This window comes from Lolium rigidum, chromosome 6, assembly GCF_022539505.1.
Source record: "Lolium rigidum isolate FL_2022 chromosome 6, APGP_CSIRO_Lrig_0.1, whole genome shotgun sequence".
Taxonomy (NCBI): Eukaryota; Viridiplantae; Streptophyta; class Magnoliopsida; order Poales; family Poaceae; genus Lolium; species Lolium rigidum.
Window position 1 is genome coordinate 315,895,747 of NC_061513.1, and position 25,939 is coordinate 315,921,685.

Sequence of the window (25,939 nt, forward strand, 5' to 3'; positions counted from 1 at the left end):
CCATTTGATATCTGAAATCTCTAGAACTTGCTATAGTGCTATTGTAGAAAACCACGGTTTTCTGTTTTACATTTATCTGATACGGTCGTAGAGAAACATCATTGTAGAAGTGAGTAAATGGTTAACTGAAATGATACATATGAATTTTATTGTTGCAGGATCATGTCTTGTACCAGCTTGTTCAATGCCGTGCTTAATGGTTTGAGTCGCTGCTGCTTTTTTCTGCTCCGTGTTCCACTATGAGCTAGCAACAAATGCGATGTAGGCATCTCTGATTGCATGCATCTCTGCCGCTGCATCTCTTGTCAATTTTCGGTCTCGAGGCTGTTTCTTTGAGCAGGATATGCCAAGCCTGAAGATGGAAACCAAGCATTCCTGAATCCTACTAGTAACATTATCATGTGGTTCTCCGTGCAGCCAGATTGTTGGGTCAGCTATCTCAAAGGTTCTGTCTGGAAGAGCATCCTCGGCAAACTTGTGCAGACCTAATGAATCTCTGAATGCGCTATCTGTTGGGCTCCTTCCGGTAAACATCTCAAGAAGCAATATGCCAAGACTGTAAATATCACCAGGAGTTGAGACCGCAGAGCCTTCTCCATACTCTACAAATATGCAACATTTTTTTGGTAAGCATGACATATTTGTGTGAACATTATAAAGATGAAACTAGAAGAATTTCAGTTACCTGGAGCAACATAGCCTATGGAACCTCTAATTCCAATTGAGCTATATGAATTTTGCATCGTCTCACTCGTATTTTCTTGAATAATCCTTGATATGCCAAAGTCTCCAACTCGGGCACTCATGTCGTCAGCAAGAAGAATGTTGCTTGGCTTAAGATCACAATGGATTAGCAATGGTTGACAGTAGTTGTGGAGATATTCTACCGCATCCACAATATTGACAGCAATCTCAAGCCTCTGGACAAGGCTGAGTGTGTTGTTTGGACTTGGCTCTTCAGATTTTGGGTGAAGCCAACCATCCAGATTGCCATTGGGCATGAACTCAAAAACCAGTGCCTTGAACTCTTGACCTTGGTGGTTAACACTTGAACAAGACGTAATGATCTTTATGAGATAACGGTGTCGTATCCTCCTCATGGCCTCACATTCAGCCTCAAAACTCTTGGAATATCTGGATTGACCAAGGTTAAACACCTTGACAGCCAATGTTCTTTCCTCATTGGCCAAAATACACTTGAAAACTGCACCGTAACTTCCTCTCCCGAGCAAGTTCTCATCTGAGAATCCGTTAGTTCCTCTCAACAATGCATGATATGGGATCCTCTCGTAATGGTCCTCAGCGACTGAATCTTGGACTATTGTTTTCTTGCTTTCTTTGAGCTTCTTGCGAAGTATCCAAACAAGAAGAATAACTGAAAGTAACAACATTATTGCTCCAGTTGTTGCTAGAGAAACTACAAGAGACTTTGGTATCTTCCTCTTATTCTTGCTCAAGGTGCTTGTGGAGCATGGAGCCAAGTGAAGTTTAGGTGTACCACCACACAGATTGATATTGCCAGCAACTGCTGTAGAATTGATGTTTCTGAAAATGCCTCCATCTGGCACCTCGCCTTGCAAATTGTTGAAGGATACATCCAATTTGGTCAATGATGTCAAATTTTGTAGAACTGCCGGGATTGATCCTGACAAGTCGTTGTGTGCTAGGTATAGTTCCTGCAGGTTTCCAATACTACCAAGGGCATCAGGGATATTACCAGAGAACTTATTCATGGTCAGGTTAAGTTTACCGAGTCCCTTTATATTCTTCAGTGACCGAGGTATGCTTCCCCCAAAGGAATTATTGTCTAACAAAAGCCATTCCAACACAATGCAGTTCTGAATACTGTCAGGTATCTTGCCAGACAACTGGTTTCTGATAGAATCAGTTGGTTTAGGTTTGCTAAGCTACCAACTTCATTAGGAAGAGATCCAGTAAAGGAATTGTATGACAAGTCCAAATACCAAGAAAGGCTAGGTAACTTGAAAATTTCTTTGGGAATTGAACCGTTAAGTTGGTAATTTGTTGACAAGTCAAGTACAAAAAGGTTTTTCAACTCCCCCAGGCTTGCCGGAATTGGTCCCTCCAAGTTTCCATAGTATGCATAAAGCCTATTCAGCTGCGAAAGATTTCCTAGTGATGATGGTATGAGGCCTGACAAACTGTTGTAAGCAAAGGATAGCTCGACCAAGTTTTCTAGCTTGCCAATGCTGTCTGGAATAACTCCGGATATGTAAGTCTTTTCTATAGCAAGCGTGTCAAGACCAACCAAATTGCCTATGTCGCTAGGAACACCCCCAGAGACCTTACTCTCCATTATGTATAGCTTCTGGAGAGTCGTTGAGAGGTTTGTAATGGAAGCAGGTAGCTGTCCCCCAAAAGAGTAGCCACCGAGTGCCAAGGTCTGCAGCTGGCTACAGTTAGCCAAAGAAGTGACGAATTCCCACCCCTTTTTATCATTTGCTTCGAGCTTATTCTCAGTCAAATCCAGTGTTTGGAGAGCTTCAAGCCTCCCCAAAGCGGGAGGCACATATCCACTAAATCTATTTCTGTTGAGATGAAGATATATGAGATAAGATAGATTTGATATTGAGGAAGGGATGGTGCCTGTGAGGTGATTCCCATCAAGGCCAAGAGAACTTTCATCTTGGGGAACTTCTGGCCGATATCACTGGGAATGCTCCCATGCAGCATATTGGTCGCTACCCCAAATATTTCCAAGGATGACCAGTTGTAGAGAGAAGGTGGAATCGTACCGGTGAGATTGTTGCTCGAGACATCGAATAGCCGGATGCTGCCAAGATCAGCTGGCGGGATTGAGCCCACGAGCTGGTTAGTGGAGAGATCAAGGTTTCGTAGAGAGGAGAGATTAGCAAGTGATGCTGGGATTGGCCCTGTGAAGCTATTGTTACTCAGCCAGAGTGTTGACAGGGACATGAGCTTTTGGCCGAGCTCAGCTGGGATGCGCCCGCCAAGCTTGTTGTCGTGCGATCCCATATTGGTCAAGCTGATGCAGGAGCTCAGGTTGACGGGTAACGTGCCGGAGAAGGAGTTGTCGTACAAGTCGAGCCTCTGCAGGCGGCGGAGGCGACCGAGGCTCGCAGGAATCTCCCCATGGAGCCAGTTGTAGCTCAGGTCGAGCTTCCGCAGGAACGTGAGGTTCCCAAGGGCTGGGGAGAGTGCTCCTGCGAGGCCGCTGCCATTCAAGCTCAGCTCCACCACTCGTACGGGCCTCTGGCTGCTGCATGTCACGCCTTCCCAGCTGCAGAAGTCGGCACTGCTGTTCCAAGAGGACAGCGAGCCGCCATCGCTGAGCTGTGCTTTGAAAGCAAGCAGTGCGGCCTCGTCGCTGGCGCTCACCACGGCGATCATCAGGACGGCGAGAAGTGGGCATAGCAAGCTCATGGCCATGACCCCCATTGCCGTTGCTCTCTTGATTTGGTTGCCGAGTAGCAGTTGCCTACTCCATATATTTATTTGGTTTGGTTGCTGAGTAGCAGTGGCGTCCAAGAAATGATTTACACTTTGTCCTTTTTTTGACAACTTGGCATAATCATTGGTTATATACTATGTCAAACCTTGCAGACTGTTGAACCAGAGGTATCAGACTATATGTCAGCAGCGGTGGCTGAGTGATTTGGATTGGATTGGATTGGCAAAACGGCGCCCACCATTTTGTTCCTTGAGAAGTGATTCTCACTGGTGTCTGAACTCCACGGGGGGATGGTACGTCTGTACACATATTTCCTTTTCTAGGAAAACGGCGAACACGGTAGGTGTGTATTCTCCAATGTGTTTTGATGTTGAGTGAGTTCTTGTAGCGTTGTAACCTCTGTAGCTGCTTACCGTGGAATGTAATTCTGCTGTTTTTTTTTCTTGAGAATGTCGGCGATTTTTTTTTTTTGAAAGCCCACGTATATTCAACATAAAACCACGTACAAAGTACATAGTACAGAAACGAAATACACCACATCATACGTAGGGGATACAGAGCCAGAGCAAACCGCAGCAGCTCCACCGGCAATGGCGACGAAGGCCGCCGTCCCCCTTCTCACCACGCCCCGAGAGCACCTCTCTTGAAGAAGACCGCCGCAAAGGCCCGTCCGCCGCGCAGCGACGGAGCTTGTACCGATGAACGAGCACGGCGAGTGCCCTCCCGCTCCATCTTCTCCACCTTGCCGTAGCCGTCTTCTCCACCATGCAGAGAGGAGCCACCGGGCTTGCCCAGCTCTGAGTTCCGGCCGCCAGATCCGCCGCCAGCACAGATCCGACGGGAGGCCGAAGGACTCAAGCACCACGCCGGGCCTCGAGCCCCGGCAAGTCGAGCGCGACGACGACGAGCCCCTAGGGGCTCCACCACCGGAGAAGGTCGCCCCGACACCAAACCACCCACCAGCAGCACCAACTCCTCCAGAGCGACGCCGGCGAGAACTCCACCCTACCCTACCGTATATACAAGCCGGAGCCGGGGATCCCTCACCCTCCCGCCGCCGAAGCGGCCGGCGGAGGAGAGGAATCCAGCGACTCGGCGGCGCGCACGGTGGATTGACGGAGACGCCCAAAAAACGCCCATCTCCTCTGCTACAGTGGCGGGGAGGGGATAAGGTTCGGCAATTTATTGATTAAGCAACATCATTACAGAGTACATCTCTGATAGAGTCTGGGATAACATCAACAAAAAACTTGGTACTGTACAAGAATTTGGCTCACTATCCCATCCAAGCTAAGACATGTGCCGGTACATTCAGATTACGACCATAATGTTTGAAAGAGCAACTCAGGAAATCTGTACGCTGTTGATGGCTTTCTGTTTGGTATAATGGACATGCGGATTTCCGAGCCCAGTGATTGAAATGTTGAACATATTTACTGTCAGTAATGGAGTAATTGTTTCGGCCTCTTGTTTCACTATACTACTTCAGTTTCAAAAAAAAAATTTGCGAATATATACTTGAGTTTATAATTAGTTCCAAATCAAAATATGCATCCCAGAGTTCAAATCTATCGAGATTCGCTATTCATCTCTGCAGTTAATTATAGGGTGTGAAGAGGCACTCCCGCACTTAGGCTCCCTGCAATGGTAAAACAACAACTTCCTCCGTTCCAAAATAAGTGCCGCAGACCCCCAAGTTTTTTTTCCCTACCCCCAAGTTTTTTTCCCTCGCGTTAGGGTTTCCTCCTCACGCGACCTAGTCGACGTCGAGTCTTCCTCCGGCCATCACCCGCACTCTCTCCCTCTGCTCGCTCTGGCTGACTCAGGGTCGTCCTTGCGTCTCTGCCCGGCCTGGGTGCATCGGTGGGTTTAGGGTTGTGACTGTGCCGCGTGAGTTTGGCGATCTTCGATCGTGGTTCTGGTTCGGGAGCTTCTGGAAAAAGCGATCTGGATTCAATGATGAAGAGGCTGGGGCTGCGAGAAGAGGATCTGGATGACGTTGTGTTCGAGGATCAATCTCCGCCGCCAGTAGATGCAACAAGATGGTTAGCAATTGCTAGGGTTCATACTGATCATGAGTTTAGCGATTTCTGGTTCTTCAAGAACATGCGTTCGGCATGGGATCTGGCCCAGGAAGTGAAATTCAGATCTTTGGAAAACAATCTGTTTACCATGCAATTTTCTTGCCTTGGTGATTGGGAGAAGGTGATGGAAGGAGGTCCCTGGACGTTCAGAGGGCATTTAGTCCTATTAGCAGTGTATGATGGATTCACCAAGCCCTCCGAGATTGAGTTGAACACCTTCAAAATGTGGATTCAGATCCATGACTTGCCTGATGGTTATAAACCAATGATTGATGTGCTGGCCTCCAAGGTGGGAAAGGTGATTGCAGGAGAACCTACTTCAGGAGATTTCACTGGAAATTTCTTCCGTGTAAGAATTCTGTTTGATGTGAGGAACCCTCTGAAAAGTGTTGTTTCGATGATACATGGTGGGAAGCGTCAGCTATTTTTGGTGAAGTATGAGCGTTTGCCAGATTGGTGTGCTGTCTGTGGAATGATTGGGCACCTCTATACCGAACACGGAGATGGTATTCATCAGCCAGAATCTCTAATATACAAGGATCTGAAAGCAAGTTGGAGTATACGCGCACCTGGTCGTGGAAGAGGGCGTGGCAGGGGCCCTGGACGTGGACAAGGAAGAGGAGCCCGGGAGTTTTACGGTGAGGAACTCCTATCCTCACAGTTTAGTGAAGAGGGATTAGGGGATGAAGAAGATCCTATGAAAGTTGACTTAAATCAGAAGCGTATGATGAGTGGCAAGCTATCTGATGGTTCTAGTGCCAATGTAAATGCTTTGGTTAATCAATTTCAGTTACCGAACCCTCAGGCCACAATTCCACCTAGTCTACCGCCCAAGAGGGACCCTAAGAGGATGAGATCTGGAGCAAATACAGAGAGCAATGGGAAGGATATGGAGACTGAAAATCAATTGGCGCCATCGGCGGCCTCCCTCGAGGAGGACCGCCGGGCCCAATGAGTCTTCTGGGATGGAACTGTCGCGGCGTGGGTCAGCCGGCGACAGTTCGTGAATTAGACTGCCTGTTGCAGTCATATAGACCCTGTTTGGTGTTCTTGTGTGAAACTAGGCAAAGTGAAGAGCGTGTTAAAAATCTTCGATTCCGTCTAGGCATGAGCGGATGTTATACTGTGAAGGGGGACGGAAAAGGAGGAGGGTTGGTTCTGTATTGGCAAGAGGGAATTACAGTTGATCTTCTTTCTTTCAGCAAAAGACATATTGATGTTCATATAAGTGGAGGTCCATATGATCGTATGTGGAGGTGCACCTTTGTTTATGGGGAGCCAAAGGCGAGCGATCGTCATCATATGTGGACTCTGTTGCAACAGTTGAAGTCAAAATCACCGGAACCTTGGCTTATGTTTGGAGACTTCAATGAAGCTATGTGGCAGGAGGAACACTTCTCGTTGTCAAGAAGGCCTGAGAGATTGATGGCAAATTTCAGAGAAGCCCTGTCTTTTTGTGATCTCCATGATATTGGCTTCTCAGGCTCTCCCTGGACCTTTGATAATAAACAGAAGGGGGACCGTAATGTTCATGTCCGACTTGATAGAGCGGTGGCCACGCCTGCTTGGTCGACCTATTTTCCGCAGTTTCGCCTCCGACATTTGTCTTCGTCACGATCAGATCACTGCCCGCTGTTATTGGAGGCAGAGCATGTCATTGGCTGCCAATCGGGCTCCTTCATTCGCCGCTATGAGATCGCGTGGGAGCGCGAGCCTTCGCTTCCTGCCGCGGTGGAAGAGGCGTGGTCACGACGCGTCCCATGCGAGGATTTGGGCTCAGTCCACGACACTCTTCGTGATATGATGAACAATCTTTATGCCTGGAAGAATACCCACTTTAAATCGGTCCCAAAAGAGATGCAATGGAGACGTGACAGATTAAATGAACTCCAACAGAATTCTGACTTGGCAAGTTTGGAGGAAAAACAAGTGCTGCTACGGGAGATGGACGAACTTCTATACCGTGAAGAAATTCTTTGGATGCAGCGATCTCGCGTTGCTTGGCTGCGAGAGGGAGACCGTAACACAAAGTATTTTCACAGGAAGGCATCTTGGCGCCATAAAAAGAACAAAGTTAGAAAGCTAAGGCGGAATGATGGTACCTGGACTATGGATCCGGGTGAGATGGAGAATATGTCTAGAGATTTCTTTGAGGGGTTGTTTACAAGGGATGAGAATGTAGACCCTGCTATCATCATTGATATGCTTCATGAACGTGTTGATGAGGCCATGAATGAAAAGCTATGTGCTCCGTTTTCAGAAAAGGAGATTGGTGATGCTCTTTTCCAAATCGGGCCTCTAAAGGCTCCGGGACCAGACGGCTTCCCGGCAAGGTTCATGCAAAGAAACTGGGACATTATGCGCCACGATGTGACACGAGCAGTGCAACGTTTCTTTGAGGATGGCATTATGCCTGAGGGGGTAAATGACACGGCTATTGTTCTAATTCCAAAGAAGAGTGACCCGGAATCGCTTAAGGATTTTAGGCCAATTAGCCTATGTAATGTGATCTATAAGGTGGTGTCTAAGTGCATGGTTAACAGACTACGTCCTATTTTGCAGGACATCATCTCTCCTACCCAGAGTGCGTTTATCCCAGGGAGGTTAATTACTGACAATGCACTGGTTGCTTTTGAGTGCCTGCACTCAATTCAAGCAGGGTCTGCTGCAAGGTCGAAATTTTGTGCGTACAAGTTGGATATGGCTAAGGCTTATGACCGTGTTGATTGGAGATTCTTGGAAGTTCTTGCGAAATTGGGCTTTCATCACAAATGGGTTCAGTGGATTATGGCTTGTGTTACCATTGTTCGCTACTCTGTTCGCTTTAATGGGCAATTACTGGACTCTTTTACTCCATCACGTGGGCTACGCCAAGGTGATCCCTTGTCACCATATTTGTTTCTCTTTGTTGCTGATGGCCTATCTTGTCTGATTAGGAGGAAGATTGAGGAGGGAGCTCTGAATGACTTGGTTATATGTAGAAGAGCGCCTGGCATCTCACACCTTCTCTTTGCTGATGACTGTCTTATGTTCTTTGAGGGGTCGGTGGAGCAAGCTATGGTGGTAAAAGATGTCCTTGATAATTACGAGAGATGCACTGGACAACAGGTTAGTCTCGGGAAGTGCTCCATTCTTTTTGGGGAGAAATGTTCTGCGGAAGCGCAAGCTAGTATAAAAGGAATTCTGAAATACGAGACTACATGTTTTGAAGAGAAGTATTTGGGCCTCCCCATTCCGGAGGGTCGCCTAAAGAAGGGCAAGTTCCAGCCGTTGAAAGAGCGTTTTAAGAAAAAGGCGACGGATTGGGCTGAGAAATATATGTCGTCTGCTGCCAAGGGGACCTTGATTACTTCGGTCCTTCAATCACTGCCCACCTATGCAATGGGAATATTTAAATTTCCGGCTGGTTTGCTAGAAGAGCTCACAAAAATTGTCCGCGACTTTTGGTGGGGCGATGAGGAGAATAGAAGAAGAATGCACTGGATGGCCTGGGACAGATTGGCGCGGCCTAAATATCAAGGGAGTGTTGGATTTAGAGATTTAAAAGTGTTCAATCAAGCACTCCTGGCACGCCAAGCGTGGAGACTGATACAATTTCCTGATAGCCTGTGTGCGCGACTTCTGAAGGCTCGTTATTACCCATCGGGCAATCTCCTTGATACGGCTTTCATCCAAAATTCCTCTACAACCTGGCAAGGTATTATTTATGGTCTAGAGTTGCTCAAAAAAGGTGTTGTCTGGAGAATTGGCAATGGGTCCAGTGTGCGTATATTCAGAGATAACTGGCTACCACGGGTTGATGATCCAAAAGTGGCTATGAAGAGGCGTACTAATAGGAGGCGTTGGGTCTCTGAATTGATCAACCCGGACACACGTTCGTGGGATGAGCGGCTGATTAGGGAGATCTCCTATGCCCATGACGCTGACATGATATTATCTATCAAGCTACCGATGACGCCGTGCGATGATTTTGTGGCCTGGCTACCTGAGAAGAATGGCATGTTTACGGTTAGCTCAGCTTATCGGCTAGGTTTGGAGCCTGCCCTTATTGCTATGAGCCCGGGACAGTCAAGCTCTAATCCTAACTGGCGAAAGAAGAATTTGGGACCTGGTGTGGAAAGCAAAAGTACCTCCAAAACTGAGAGTCTTCGCTTGGAAGGCTGCTACGGAAACCTTAGCTGTTAAAGTGGCGGTTCATCGACGTATATCGACAGTTCTACCTACATGCACTATATGCGGATGCGGGGTTGAGACTGTGCATCATGCCCTGGTTACATGTACTCTTGCTCGTGCACTGAGAGAGGGCATGCGGTCACATTGGGATTTACCGACGGAAGAGGAGTTCAGGTTTTCTGGGAAGGAATGGATTCTTAATCTCCTACTTCAGGCCCGGGCATCGCAGAGAGATCAAGTCATCTTCCTTCTCTGGCGTGTTTGGCATCATCGGAATAATGTGATACATGGGGATGGGAAGGCGTCTATTGCAGCATCGATCCCCTACCTCCGAAATTATGTTGAGTCCTTTAGAGACTGTACTGGACCAGCCCCGGACCCGAAAGGAAAAACCCCTATGCTTTCATCTCATGTGGTATCGCATGCACCCAAGGCCCCTGCCCCATCTCGATGGTCTCCACCGTTATCGGGGGAGCTCAAGGTAAATGTCGACGCGGGCTGGAATGAGGGGGCAAAATCAGCTGGCCTGGGAGTAGTAATCCGAGACACACACGGACAGGTGGTTCAATCTTCATGGTATCATATCCCGAGCTGCTCTAGCGCTGAAGAGGCGGAAGCCTTGGCCTCGTCCGGAGGGCCTAAAAATATTCGGTCCTCGTACTCGCGACAGGCGATGGTAGAAAGTGATTGCCTGCGAGTGGTGCAAGCTCTAACTAGCGATGATCGGAACCTATCACATTGTTGGAGTACTATTCTGGATGCCAAAGGGCTGCTGCGGGCCTTTAATCATATCACAATTAGAAAGGTTGATCGAGGAAGTAATGGAGTTGCTCATAGTTTAGCGCAGATAGGTAAAGATGGTTTTAGAGGCACTCTTACTGGATCTGTCCCAACGGGTGTGTTGGCGGCTCTCCAAAACGATTGTAAGAACACTTTGTAATCTTGTCGCAGCAGATTTCTTACGCACTCTTTTCCTTAGCAGGGTACCTAAGGGGACTGGAAGGTTTTTAATGAGGCGGCCTGTTTGCTAATATACGTGATTCTTACTTCAAAAAAAAAAAAAGTGCCGCAGTTTTGTTTATAGATTCATTTCTATCTCGATAAATTTGCGATACTTATTGTAGAAAGATACTTCAAAAATTTCCGAACATCCCAATCACTGAGTCAAAAACGTTTGGACGGAAGGCGTATTTCAGTGCAAACGTAAACTCACTTTCAAAGCGTAAATTCGCACTGTAAGATTCGCGCCGGGAGGATAAGGCCATCGTCGTCTCCAATCCCCCAAACCCTCTCTTCCTTCCCACGACGCCTCCAATGGCGTCCTCCCTCCTCCGCGCCTCGCCGCTCTCCCTCCTCTCCCGCCTAAACCCGCTCAGCCGCCGCAGGCCTCCCGCCGCCTCGCACCTCCGCCGCCTGCTCCTGCTCTCCGGCTCCGCCTCGCCCTCCTCCTCCCTCTCCCCGCCCACGCTCCGAACCCTAGCCACCGATGCGGCGACCACGGCCGAGGAGGCGGCGCCCCCCGCGGCGGAGGCCGCGAGGCTGGAGAGGATGCAGCCCCTGCAGTGGCCGCAGCGGGACGCGCTGTGCGGCGAGCTCGGCGCGGGCGACGCCGGGCGCCGGGTCAGGCTCTGCGGCTGGGTCGCCCTCCGCCGCAACCACGCCGGCCTCACCTTCCTCACCCTCCGCGACTCCTCCGGCATGGTCCAGGTCCGCCATTTTCGTTTTAATGCCGTCCGTGGCGCTTTGCTGGCTATTGCCGTTGTTGCTAGCACACGCAGCAATTCGTGATCCCTTAGCTGTGAACCCGTGATTGTTGTAATGTACTTGCTGCTGCTTCTTCTGCAGTATAAACAGCGTATATAGATATATACAGCTGACCACTTATAATATCACATTTTTCGCTAATGCTTTCACCAAATGATTCGTGTAATCTGCTGTGCTGACAAGTTGGTGGGATACGCGGAAACAACCAGATACTTTAGTAGAGTGATTTTGGCAAATGCTTGTAGTGTAGGCAAAAGAAAATTTAGAAGCATTATTCAATACTGATGCGTTAGCGTTGTCCTTAATACAGTATTTTTTTCCTCACAAGAGTAAATGCAATAACAACTGAGACTGCGCGTTCATGTAACTTTCACAGGCAAACAAATATTCCCTTTATAATTTATATGGGAAGAATTTTTGCACTCTCTGCAAATTGATAATCGTTACAAGATTTTTTACATGTTATAATAGTTGATGCTTACTGTCATTATGGTTCAAACGATTTAGTGATCTCAAGCCAGCCAGCGGCTATTATACTCTTTCTGTAGGTGACAACGTTGCCAGAATACCCTGAAGTTTATGCTGTTGTGAACAAGCTGAGAGTGGAATCAGTGGTTGCTGTTGAGGGGGTGGTGCGCCCACGCCCAGCAGATGCCATCAATGCAGATATGAAGACGGGGGCCATAGAGGTATTTGATGGTTTTTGTGGTACTTCGTTTAATGTTTCTTTTGGGAGGAAAGAGCTAGAGGTGACTTTGGGTGATTTGAATTTGAAAATTTACACTTTCTAGTAGAGAAACGTTACTACCTACTTTTACAGATCAGCAGTAGGTGTTGGTTTTGTCCAGAACTTGTGTGTGGTTACACTCTTATCTTTCTGTTCCAAGTTGTAAGACTGCAAGAGTTTGTTACTTCTATTGATCGTAATGGAAATGGGATCACGCCCATTTCGAAGATGAAACATGCAGAGTGTGTTGGAGCTTAAATAAAGGAGAGGAACCATATGCCACATAGTTCATACACTCTACTAATTGTTTCCTTTAATTGTCATGAGCTTTTCTATCTTTTTCTCGTGTTCCACAAACGGTGACATTAACGATGATATCATGTTTGCATCTTGAAGGTTGCTGCAGATAGTATATTGGTGCTCAACTCAGTTACTCGTTCCCTACCTTTTCCAATCACTACTGCTGATACTGTCAAAGACAAATTTCCAGAAGAAGTCAGATTGAGGTAACACGAGCACAATCTGTGTTCTCTGCAGATTTTCTTGTTGGCATATTGTCAAATACTTGGAAGAAAGTTTTGGTGGATCCCTCGAAGTATCTAGCTACCGATTAGTTATTGGCTAACAAGTTTTTAACTTATCAAGTTTGTGCAGAAGAACATGTGATTGGGTGGTACATCTAAAGTTGCACAAAAGATTTTAGGTGCAAAGATAATGTTTGGGAAACTTAGGCATCGCCAACCACTTCTTTTGTCAAATATGACACTGACTATTTGGGACTAGGGAGCATATAATTTGATTAGATTTAACCATTCTGCAAAGTAAATATCAATTCATCGCATGTTTTATGACTATCGAAATTGCTTGCGTGTATAATCATTGTCAGTTTGGCAACTTAATCATTCTAATACTATAATCATTTAATACTTATTCTTACGGAGTTCCGGTATCTTCTCCTTTGAGTGATACATTATTTGTACCATGGAGGTTTACAGATTCAGTTTAGGTGAAAGTTTTTGGCCATTATATGGGTCATGCTAACTTGTGGCAGTTTATTTAAATATCATATAGTAGTCCGTCAAATCACCATTTAGATTCTACTGGACGATAAGCAATATTATGTTGTAATGATAAATTTCTCATTCGCTGTAATCATCCCTAGTTCCGGAACACAAAGTCATGGGATACCTCGGAATGTCATGTGGTGGGCCTTGGAGAAACACAAAGTCCCAATAAAGTACATTACCCTCATCAAGGATATGTATGATAATGTTGTGACAAGTGTTCGAACAAGTGATGGCGACACTGATGACTTTCCAATTAGAATAGGGCTACACCAAGGGTCAGCTTTGAGCCCTTATCTTTTTGATTTGGTGATGGATGAGGTCACAAGGGATATACAAGGAAATATCCCATGGTGTATGCTCTTTGCGGATGATGTGGTGCTAGTCGATGATAGCCGAACGGGGGCTAATAGAAAGTTAGAGTTGTGGAGGCGAACTCTAGAATCGAAAGGTTTTAGCTTAGTAGAACTAAAACTGAATACATGAGGTGCAGTTTCAGTTCTACTAGGCACGAGGAGGGAGAGGTTAGCCTTGATGGGCAGGTGGTACCGGAGAGAGACACTTTTCGATATTTGGGGTCCATGTTGCAGAAGGATGGCGATATCCATGAAGATGTGGGCCACCGAATCAAGGCTGGTTGGATGAAGTGGCGCCAAGCTTCTGGCGTACTCTGTGACAACAGAGTGCCACAAAAAGCTAAAAGGCAGGTTTTATAGGATAGCTATCCGACGTGCGATGTTGTATGGCGCGGAGTGTTGGCCAACGAAGAGACGACATATACAACAGTTAAGTGTAGCAGAGATGCGCATGTTGAGATGGATATGTGGCCACACAAGAAAGGATCGGGTATGGAATGACGATATACGGGAGGGAGTTGGGGTAGCACCGATTGAAGAGAAGCTGGTCAAACATCGTCTTAGATGGTTTGGACATATCCAACGGAGGCCTCCGGAAGCGCCAGTGCATAGCGGACGGATAATGCGTGCTGAGAATGTTAAGAGGGGTCGTGGTAGACCAAACTTGACATGGGAGGAGTCCGTTAAGAGAGACCTGAAGGTTTGGAATATCGACAAAGATTTAGCCATGGACAGGGGTGCGTGGAAGTTAGCTATCCACGTTCCGGAACCATGACTTGGCTTCGAGATCTTATGGGTTTCAACTCTAGCCTACCTCAACTTGTTTGGGACTGAAAGGCTTGGTGGTGGTTGTTGTTGTTGTTGTAATCATCCCTAGTTCCAAACCACAATTTTGCTCCAGATAGAAATACTCCTGTCAATAATATGACCCTCCTTGTTCTCACCCCTTCCTCCTTCAGCGTACCAATTTACTGCTAATCTAGTATGCTTGATTTTATTGAAATGATGCATGTACACCATTTTAAGTACGAACTAGATGATACCCCGCGCGTTGCTGCGGGAATTTTTTGGCTAAAATAGAAGATCGAGTAATATAATTTTAAAATTTGTGAGCAAAATAAAAATATTTACTTAATTTACATGTAATAACAATATAACATGGGTGCCCGAAGGACTTTTTTATGTATGTAATTAAGTACAGAAAGATGTGAGCACATCGACATTCTGTGGTGACACAAAAAGGAAGGTGATAAAAAACTACATAAATTTTAGTTGTACACTTATCTTACAAACATAAAAACATCAATCATCTCGTGAAACAAAATGATAGTCAACAGTGATAGCGTATCAGTAGCCACATGAATCCATAATCTAGTTGAAGATATTTCCTTAAGATCATGGGGCGCGTGGAGTTAATCAATTCTTGGCCAATCCATGCATTACTTGATATCACCATATATTGTTATCATCAATTCGTTTCAACTGAAAATTAGAAGGACCATTCTCATACTTCATCGATTATTGACATAAATATTCTTTGAAATTGTTGGTGTGAAATAGACTTCCTACATACGTACCAGGCTCCAACAATGTTTCTTAATCTGAAATACACCAGCTATAACCCTCAATAGATGGTATGCAGAACAATAAGTCACCAATTGGTCTAGAGGCTTTTTGTGTGTCTCCGATAAATTTTGTTTTAGACAACAACCAGATAGGCAAAAGCGAAACCACTTCATGAAGATGCATACATTTGTTGATTCGGTCTCCCAAAGGCACAAATCGAACCAAAAATATTGGCATTAGTTGCTTCTTAGATTAAGCTGCACGAAGAAAAGAACAAAAAAGTTAGATTGCACAAATGAAAGTAATATAACAAAATGGACATTCATGCAAAAAAAAATTTACGCGAAAAACAAAAGAGTAGTCCATCTAAAAATATATATGGAAGATGCTGAATCAAAAATATCCATTTGGCAATCTGGATAGTGTATGTCCCTGATCAGTCCATCGATATCCATACCAAAATAAAATCTTGCAAATACCAACTGAATGTTAAATAATATTATGCTTTGTTAGACAAATTGTAGAAGAGGCCGATTCAAGAGCAGATCAGCAAGAAAGTGTTTTAGCAATCAGCACAAGAACATTTCAACTCCTGGCTTCTCCTTCCACCGAATATATGAGCACCTTAGATTACAAACAAATGGCATAGGAAAAAATACCAGACCGGAAGGCATCTACTAGCTTGGAAAATTTCCAGGAGAGAGAGAAGAAATGGGGCTACAACTTACCTTGAAGTGGAGATTACAGAGAATACCCAGTCAGTGAGTGGAAGAAGCCTGAAACCAAGAAATGTGAAAATGAAGCGCACAAGGAGGTGATGAAACTGGTTGTTGAGAAGATAAAGAAGGAGAAGAGGAACGGCATGAGAATAAGAAAGTGGAGCACATGGATGGAAGGCAAAACGACAGCTTGTCTCTGGTGGAAACATTAATTGGTATCTCATCTCCGTATGAAATGTAATTGGCATGGAGGTGAAGAGGCAAAGACTGTGAAGTCGTGGGTTACAAAAAATCGAAAATAATCTAAGAAACGATGATGTGGCAAACTTACTGAGGTGGAAGGCTTGCATGATAGAAGGCCCACCTGATGATGTGGACATGTTGCATGTTGAGAGAAATCATTTAGTGGGTTGCTCCTATTTAGATATTATAGATTTCCTTTTTTAAACTGACTGTCCTATTTATAAATATTGTAGATTTAGGGTGCTGGACTTGCGTCGACCACAAATGCAGGCAAACCTGAGATTGCGCCATAAAGTTATTAAGCACGTTCGTCGTTATTTGGAGGATAGACATGATTTTGTTGAGGTATGCTAGTTATATGTACTGATTATTTCGTGATGTCCTCTGGCTGCAACCTGTTGTACTTGCTTTTATATGCCTGTCATTTTCATTTTGGCATGCACTAGCGCTATACCCTAGTGGTCCTGTTCTTAAACTGCAACAGAAATATCAAGGTAGTTTCTCTGGTAATATATGACAAGAGGTCAATATGTTCTTGGAGGTGCTACCTCTACAACCACGTGTCTAACACACCAGTTTTAATGCATAATCTGTTTTCTTGATTGGGTGCATAAAGGATACATAAAGATGACTATTCATTTGTCACCAGTAGTACAATTAATCGATGCAATTTGCGTGGATTGGTGAAATAGACGAAGTGAGTCACTAAAGTTAAGGAACTGCAAGTCTAATATATCTTCCAATATGTAGATTGTATACATCTCTCGAGTTATCATTCTCTTTAATGTTTCATCTAAAGTTACTACATGTTCCAAGGTAGATTGAGACTCCAATCTTATCCAAGTCTACACCAGAAGGTGCCCGGGACTATCTTGTACCTTCAAGAGTTCAGGTGAATAACCTCTGTACTTTTGCCCCCTCATTTTGCAGACAATTGTATTAATCTCTGATCACAATTGTATTAATCTCTGATCACTATTAAGCACAATAACCTCTGTACTTTTGCCCCCTCACTTTTGCCCCCTCATGTTGCGATTGCTTGTTAATTCCCTAGTGCTAGGCATAGTAACTTAATAAGTAGTAATAACTATGCACTGAAGTTCATGGCTTTCCAACAAGTGCTTACCGTTCCTCTGGTTTCCTCCAATATGATTTCTGAAGCCAGGGACATGCTTTGCTCTTCCTCAAAGCCCTCAGCTGTTCAAGCAAATGTTGATGGCCTCTGGCTTTGAAAAATATTTCCAGATTGCAAGGTACGTAGGTACTGTGTTTAAAGGTCTTAGTGTTATTTCATGGATATAGTTGTCTTTTAACATTGTATAGATTATATTAATTGGTGCAACTATCTTTTCAACAATATTTCATCTTCATTTTTGTAACCATAGCCTCCATTTTGCCTGAATACAATGAGTATAAATCTATCACATGACTCATCTCTAGCTGGCAAATAATACTGTACTAGTATCGAAACAATTAACTACCTCTATGAAAGCTGCCTGGCACCATTGTGTTTGCTCACTGAGCTGCTTTATGTCAGATGCTTCCGGGATGAAGATCTGCGTGCAGACAGGCAACCAGAATTCACACAACTTGACATGGAGATTGCCTTTACATCAATGGAGCATATGTTGAAGTTGAATGAAGAATTGATGATACATGTATGTTTGTTTTGAAGTACCTAGTTTAGAATTCTTCATTGTTGTTCTGTCAAATGCAGGCTGAGCAATCCATGTCTGTTTATATCTTCTATTTCCGTTTTTCTTGGCAGACATCTATTCTCATCCATGTCTGTTATTGAAGTACCTAGTTTAGAAGGCAACATAATCGTGTACGTTTTTATAATAATAAAGGGTCACAAGCACCACAACTGTACGCTCCATTTGAAGTTCAGCTACCGAACATTAAATCATTGGTAGTAGTCAGGCTCTTAGTTCATTGTTCAGAAAACATGTTTTCTTTTTCTTGAGTTACTACTGCTATTCATGGTTGATTGAGCTACAGAATATTCATATCGCAGATATTTCAAGAGGTGGGAGATATTAAGCTGCCAAAGTGTTTTCCAAGGCTCACCTATACAGAGGCGATGAACCATTACGGGACAGACAGGCCTGACCTTCGGTTCGATTGGGAGCTAAAAGATGTGAGGACCTTTAATCTATTTGCAAATAGACCTTAGTGTAATGGTGATAACTACTTAATTATTAATATAAAAAATACACCGTAGGGGATTCCCCTATGGTAACGGAGTTAAAAAAACTACTAAATTAGTTATTACTATCACAAATTTAGACATCATTTTGAATGAGGGGCTGCTCTTTGCACCATTTTTCTGTATTAAAAACGGAAAGCTATCCTATTCACAGCTAGTACCATTAGTAGTACTTTCTTTTGGTTTGTATTTTCTTGGGGGCATGCTATGTATATTTACATGCTGCTTTAACATATGCTACCAAGTCCTTTCTTGGCTTGTTAATTGCACCTTCTTTCTCTTCATTGTTATTCTGTCAAATGCAGGCTGGTGATGTATTTTTGAACAGCACTTTCAAGGTATTTGCAGATACCATAGAAAATGGTGGTGTAGTAAAGGCATTGTGTGTGCCTGGTGGTGCCAAAGTTTTTTCAAACACTGACCTAAAGAAGGGAACTGTTTACACTGAAGCTTCCAAAGCTGGAGCTAAGGGCCTTCCTTTCCTCAAAGTTATGGACAATGGTAAATGTCAAATATATCCCTCTTATATTAGACAAAATTAAGAGGACTGGCAGCAAATTTTATGTTAATTTTCGTGTGGTACCATAGGGGAGCTTGAAGGAGTTGGTCCGCTAGTGTCAAGTCTGAAACCCGAAAAGAAAGAGCAGCTGTTGGAACTTTTAGGTGCAAAAGCAGGTGATCTTATCATGTTTGCCCTGGGCGAGCAATCAGCAGCTAATCAAATTCTTGGCAGGTTAAGATTATTTATTGCTCAGAAGCTGGAAGTGATCGACACAGTGAGTCTCTCAAACCAAGAACTTCTGCTACATGTATAGTCAACATATTCTGTACATGTGATCATGGGATGTTGATGAGATACCAATAATAGCTTTGTTTCTGCTTTAGTCATGCTTCTGATGTCACCCTTTAATTGTTCCATTTCTTTATGCCAGTCAGCACACTCAATTCTTTGGGTGACGGATTTTCCAATGTTTGAATGGAATAGTGATGAGCAGAGATATGAGGTCAGTCTTTTAGTTTGTACAAAAAGATTATAATTGGTTCATATTCTTTTTTGCTAATACAAAACCAGAGTGGGCAGTCTTTAAGCCTGTGTTTTGTATGACAGTGTGTTAAAGAACTGCCATTTTACCGATTGCTTTTCTGAGAGACTACTGTTATTTGTTGAATGCTAATAGCTGTTTAGTTGACGATAGTAAATTATTGACAAACCTGAAACCTTGAACCTTCGTATGGTAGGATACATGGTATTATGTTGTATCACTAAAGTACCAACAACTATTGGGAAAATCTTAAGTTTTTCCTGATGACATGCAACAATGATCTGGTATTATTCCGTGCCAAAAACTATGCACCTTTTATCTAGGAACAGAGGGAGTATGTATGAACAGAGATAATTAAGGAAAACATCAGTCGATATACAGTTTTCATCAGTACATGCTAATGCCATTTTGACGAGCATTGGTACATGGCACGGTTTATAATACAGTGATTACCCAAGTTCTCCTGAACAGATGGGTAACTTGCATATCTCTGCTAAAAGTATGAAATGTACTCCCTCCGTTCGGTTTTAATCGACACGAGGGAGATAAGAAAATAAACTAGCTATGCTTTTAAGTAAAGTCAATTAAATACGAACAGAAGAAGTAGGAAATTAAGAGGCTGGATGAACTGGGTGCTAAAAGTAAAGGTTGTATCTTATTTTCTATTTTCTCACCTTATTCTCCCCCGTTCGAACACAGGCTCTACACCACCCTTTCACTGCACCAAACCCGGAAGATATGGATGATCTACCATCAGCTCGTGCCTTGGCTTACGATATGATTTACAATGGGGTGGAGGTACTCCCCGTTTCTCTTTTCAAGTGTATATGCAAGTTCAGATTAATATATTGTTTTAATGTTTCGACGTTTGAATCTGCTTCACACTCTCATGTTCATGTACCTATAGAGTATCCACACCTAAAATATCCAAACAAGACATGGAACGTAGTGATATGCATCAAAATTCAACATAATTAGTACTCCCTCCGATCCATATTATTTGATGCTAAAATGGACGTATCTACAGCTTAAATGTGTCTAGATACCTCTATATTGGCATCAAGTAATATGGATCGGAGGGAGTAATATTATGCATATTAAGATGATACTTTATCCCTCTGTACAAGCACATGTGTTTGTTTGTGTTATATTTGTAGTAGCGTATGTTTCAGAATATCATGCTAAATACTCTTGCACATTGATCCTACAAGATTTGGACATTAAGATACTTTCATAAAGCTGCTTGCTTGAATTTATGCCCTTATCTATTATAAATGATTAATTGAGCAAGGTGTGCAAAGGATAATTTGATAACGATAATAAGTTAGAAGCATCTATGTGAGCTGTGATGTGGAAATAGGGCTGAAATTGTACCGTGCATCTGATGTTCTGTCTTGTTGGTAGATCGGAGGAGGCAGTTTGAGGATCTACAAAAGTGATGTGCAACAAAGAATTTTTGAGATCATCGGCATCTCACCTGAACAGGTGTGACTATTTTTCTGACTTGCCCTTCATGATTTGTGTGTAGTCCCTTCAGGATGTCGAGGATGCTTCTTGCAGTCTTCACTTTGTTGCATTTACTAGTCAATCAAATTTACAAGTGCTTATAGTTTTGTTGAGACCAAAATGTTTGTGTTAGGATGGTACATTTGCATGCTTTGTACTCACTGTGGCATGCCATAATGCTGATAAGATCGTGCATTTTAGGTTCTCGAAGACACATGTTTTGTACTACTACTTTTAAGCCAACAAGTGTATTACTGATTTGCCCAATTGGGACATGCATTAAGATTTAGTAGAAATGAGGATGGGAAAATATTCTGTGATTATGTACCTAGAATCAACTTGTTGCACCATTGCGATTGAAATTTGCTCCTTCAAAAAACTAATTCAATACTTGCAAGATATACATAGATTTTCCATGTTCTGGAATGGATCTTTGGACACATGGTAGTGTACTTCACAAGATTATAGATGAACAAAATTATAGAAGTGAAATTATTGTAGCAAGTTTTCATGTGTGATCTTGAATTTCTTTTTAAATTCCAGTCTTTATATCCACATTCTGTTTATGATTCAAAATTTGCTGATGTTGTATCCAGTGCTGCTCTCTTTTGGCAATAAAATTCATATACAAATTTGCCTTGTAGGCGGAGGAAAAATTTGGCTATCTTTTGGAGTGTTTTGACATGGGTGCTCCTCCACATGGTATGATGTTCAGCAACATGGCTCTCCATTTATATATTCCTTAGTTTAAGACTTGGCTGTGCAGTCCTCTTTGATGCTGCTTCTAAGTTTTATTACTCTTCTATTTCTCAAATAAGAGTAGCCTTCTGAAGTATCTATTTGTTCCTTCCTATGTCTTGTTTATTTGTTGCATCGTATCTCTCTCTTAAGTGGAGCAATCTTTCGTACCATTGGAAAATTTTGATTCCAAGGATGTGCTTCAAGAAAGGCTACTCACTTATTTATTGTTTACTGTCTTGATGGTATTTTTTGTTTAATTTATTATTCATCTATTATATGGTGTAGAATATTAAATAGACATTCGTGATCGACTTATTGCAGGAGGTATTGCCTATGGGTTGGATCGGTTGGTGATGCTTTTGGCTCGCGAAAGTTCGATCCGGGATGTGATAGCTTTCCCAAAGACCACTACAGCTCAATGTTCGCTCACCAAAGCACCGTCTCCTGTGGATCCTCAACAACTGAAGGATCTGGGCCTACGCACTTCATGAGAATACTGTTCATAATTTAGGGATAAAATTGTTAGGAACAACTACATTATACACATGGGACTCAAATCGTCTCTACACATTCTCTTTTTTGTACTGTAGAGAGAATGAGCTGTTGCTCATGATTGTTTTTACCATGTAAGATCACTGGTCACCCATCGGATGCCTATACGAATCAGTTTGTTCAGGAAATTTGGCTGTCTAATTTAACCTGGAGTTGAACAAACTAAGACTTGTAAGATATAATGTGTTCTCTCTGAAGATGTGTGTATACCTCGCTATGATTTAGGCTGTAGTAGGCTGGTCTTTTTCTTTGCATAGTGCTTGGAAACCTGTCCCACGGTCTACCGGCTACGGATAGATATACTCACTCCGATCTAAATTAATTGATTTAACTTTATCTAGATACGGATTAATATGAATTGCCCGAGGCTGTTCCTTTTCGTTTAACCTTCTATACCTGGCTTATGCACTATTGATCCGGTTATCTGCCTATGAGTATTCTGAAAACCTGACCCTCTGAATAGTGATAGTAGTGGGACAATTCGAAGAACATGTTAAGGGTCGATTTGATTGTTTGGATAATAAAAATGCAAGAACAGAAAAAAAGCATTCTCGTAATGAATCCTAAGAAATTTCAGTTTGAATCTTAGGAATAGTTTGTTTGGTTTCCTTACACGAAAAAGAGAGGATTCTTTAGAGAGTTGAGTGGACGGCACATTTTTTTTGATAAAACTTGGTACAAAGCAATCCCCGGGATATTCACTTTGGCTCATAGGAGCATTTGCTCCCACTATGTGAATCTATATTTCGAAGTGTCAAAAAATTCTAAAGTAAAATTTTTCATGTACATCTACACATTTTATGTTCGTGCACAAGTTTTCAAAGAAACTAAAAAAATTTGTGGCTCCTGTAAAAAGATAAATTTTGATGTTATAACACGACTACGTATAGGACATTTTTTTATTTTTTTTGTACACGCCACATAATATATTGTTTCTCTATGAAAACTTGTGCACTAATAAAGAATGTCACGATGTACACCAAAAAATTTATATCAGATTTTTTTGACATTTTTAAAATTGTTTTTAAATATTTTGTATAATGGGAGCATTTGCTCCTATGAGCCAAAACGCCACCTCCGCAATCCCCCCCCCCCCAAAAAAAATCCTATTGATTCAATCCTATGAACCAAAAATCCAACACAAAATTCTTTAAATGATTCTAATTCTCTAAGAGCAACTCCAACCTTGCTTACTTCTATCCCTCTTTAGCAAGATGCCTCACTGCCTAGCCACCATATATGCCATGCTCTCCAACGATACGCGCGTTGCCCACCGCTTGACCCTATTACCCCGCCTTCGGATAATGGCACCGACGAGGAGGTAGAAATAGAGGAGTTCGAAGAGGGCGAGGAGGAGGAGTTGTCGACGAATTCGGAGCATGCAACTCTCCTCGCCTCCTAAGAAACCTCTTTCGCTAGGAGAGGAAAGTTGCCGCCATCCTCGAGGATACGAACGCGGCCATTGAGGCTCGCGATAGGGTGGGAACGAAGGAGGCTGCTAGCTCATAGTCGCTCATCACATGCCATGTCGGAGCTTCTCGCCCAGAGGGAGGTGGAGGCCGCCGCTCGCGTGGCTCAATGGGTTGCCATGACGGAGGAAATCCGCCAAACATGCACAACATCGTAGGCAGCAAGGGTGGAACAGAGACACATTGGCGGGCACTTGAAGCCAGAGCCGAGAGGCCAGCCAAGGCAAGGGGCGACAGTCAGGCTGGTCCCTCTCGTGGCCCGAACAACGACGAGAATTAGATTATAGCATTAAGTTTAGGTTTAAATTTTGTTAAAAAATGAATGAAATTTAGGATCGCTGTTGAAAACGAGTTCAATTCTTTTTTGAAGATAGGCTATTGGAGGCTTAACCGGGGAGGGAGGCCCCAAACGCGGCAATAGTGCTGGCACACAGGTGCGGTTGCCGAAGGGGCGTGCCAAATGCTATGTGTGGTAGTTTTTTTTTACTCAAGTCTCTACTCCTTTAACGTATTCCGAAAAAAATCTTTTAAGCAAATAGGCCTCACTGCCATCTGACTGATGCCTCCGTTTTAAAAATGCACAAACCAACTTCAAGGCATGTACAATAGGGTGATGCCAACTTTCTTTTACGCTTGCCACATAGGATTTTTGCTTAGTTGGAGGAGATAGAAAGAAGAAATAGAAAGTTGTCTTCCTTAGCTAAAGGATGATCTGTTATGAAATATAAGAGAAGAGTATTTTCCTTATTGTACAACTTATCCTCCCTTAGCCACATATTTTCTTATTAAAAATAATTAATTCTTATTTATTAAGAGAAGATATGTTTGTCCTACCATTGTACATGTGCTGACGCAGTAGAGACACCACGCCAAACAGAGAGCGAGGGAATCAGGGCACGTACAATGGGGTGATGTCAGGCTTCCCTTAGAGATGCCACGTCAAATTCTTGCTTAGTTGGAAGAGAGAGAATAAAGAGAGAGGAGGTTGTCTTCCCTTTGCTAATGGATTATTTCTTAGCAAATAAAGAAATATTATTTTCTCCATTGTATCACATATGTCTTCCCTTAGCAATAAATTTTCTATCAAAATTTAATAATTAATATTAATTGCTTGAGATAGTTATAGGAGATAATATATTACATGACTTATATCTAATGTCTTCTCTATCTGATATGGTGATGTGGCGGGTAAGAAAAGGCATGCCTTACATGCCCTCACACGTACGCTTGCTTACTCAAAACATTTCCCCTTTTGTCTGCCTTCTCCAGGAAGGCTTCGCCATTAACTGCCACGCGAGTTCCTCATCGCTAATCGCCACCGCCCACCGGTGAGATGTCGACCACCACCGCCACCAGCAGGACGAGGCCCGCGCTGAGCATGAAGCTCCTCATCGACACCAAGGAGCGGCGCGTGCTATTCGCGGAGGCCAACAAGGACGTGGTCGACTTCCTCTTCTCCCTCCTCGCCCTGCCCGTCGGCACCGCCGTCAGGCTGCTCGGGACGGAGTCCATGGTCGGCAGCGCCGGCAGCCTCTACGCCAGCGTCACCAGGCTCGATGGCGCCTACATCCTGCCCGGCGCCGACCTCGACGCGCTCCTGCGCCCGACTGTCTCCCCGCAGGCGGCGGCCCCCAACAACGCCCTCCTCACCCTGCCAGACTCGCCGTCCAAGGGATTCTTCAGGTGCGGCCATTGCCAGAGTCCCGGCCACGTGACGGACGTGAGGGACACCAGGTGCCCTCGATGTGGCGCTCCGATGAAGGATGTAATCCAGTGCGTGCGGCCCGATTCCGGTGGAGCCAAAGGGTTCGTGCAGGGCGTCGTGACGTACACGGTGACGGACAGCCTCGCCGTGACCCCCATGTCCGCCATCTCCAGCATGGCCCTGCTCAACTCCTTCGCCATCAAGGACTTTGGCGCGCTCCAGGAGAAGACCGTGCGGCTCGGCTCCGTGGAGGTAAGCATTAATCCGAGCACAAACAACGTCCTGATTTCTGTAGCACTTGATGAATGAATGGGTGACGATCTGCAGGGTTTGGCCATTCTCAAGGCGTCGCTGCAGTCCAAGACCGTGCTCACCGATGTTTTCCTCGCCTCCCAGATCAATCTACCTCCATCCATCTGAAATTATTATTTGCTAAATTAGGTTAATTACTTAGTGCCCTTCAGGATGTGCTTGGTGTTCTCTTATATGCAATGTTTGGATATATATGATGCTCGATTACAATGGAATGTTTGCAGGAAATGCGATTACTTACGCTCGTTCTGTGCCGGCGCTTGTCCGCTTATC

General features: G+C 43.9%; 1 protein-coding gene and 1 pseudogene across 1 annotated transcript; one reads left to right on the forward strand and one right to left on the reverse strand.

Annotated features, from left to right (window-relative positions):
• Positions 1–233: 233 nt before the first annotated feature.
• LOC124665971 lies at positions 234–3,420 on the reverse strand (annotated as a pseudogene).
• Positions 3,421–11,004: 7,584 nt separating this feature from the next.
• On the forward strand, positions 11,005–22,377 carry LOC124665251 (aspartate--tRNA ligase, chloroplastic/mitochondrial-like). The gene is made up of 15 exons (XM_047202672.1): positions 11,005–11,397; positions 12,003–12,143; positions 12,578–12,687; positions 16,363–16,474; positions 16,950–17,021; positions 17,291–17,382; positions 17,667–17,787; positions 18,147–18,269; positions 18,644–18,839; positions 18,927–19,114; positions 19,271–19,342; positions 20,081–20,179; positions 20,786–20,866; positions 21,532–21,589; positions 21,950–22,377. The coding sequence occupies exons 1-15, from the start codon at positions 11,005–11,007 to the stop codon at positions 22,117–22,119; spliced, it is 2,028 nt and encodes a 675-aa protein (XP_047058628.1). The 3' UTR covers positions 22,120–22,377.
• The last annotated feature ends 3,562 nt before the right edge of the window (positions 22,378–25,939 follow it).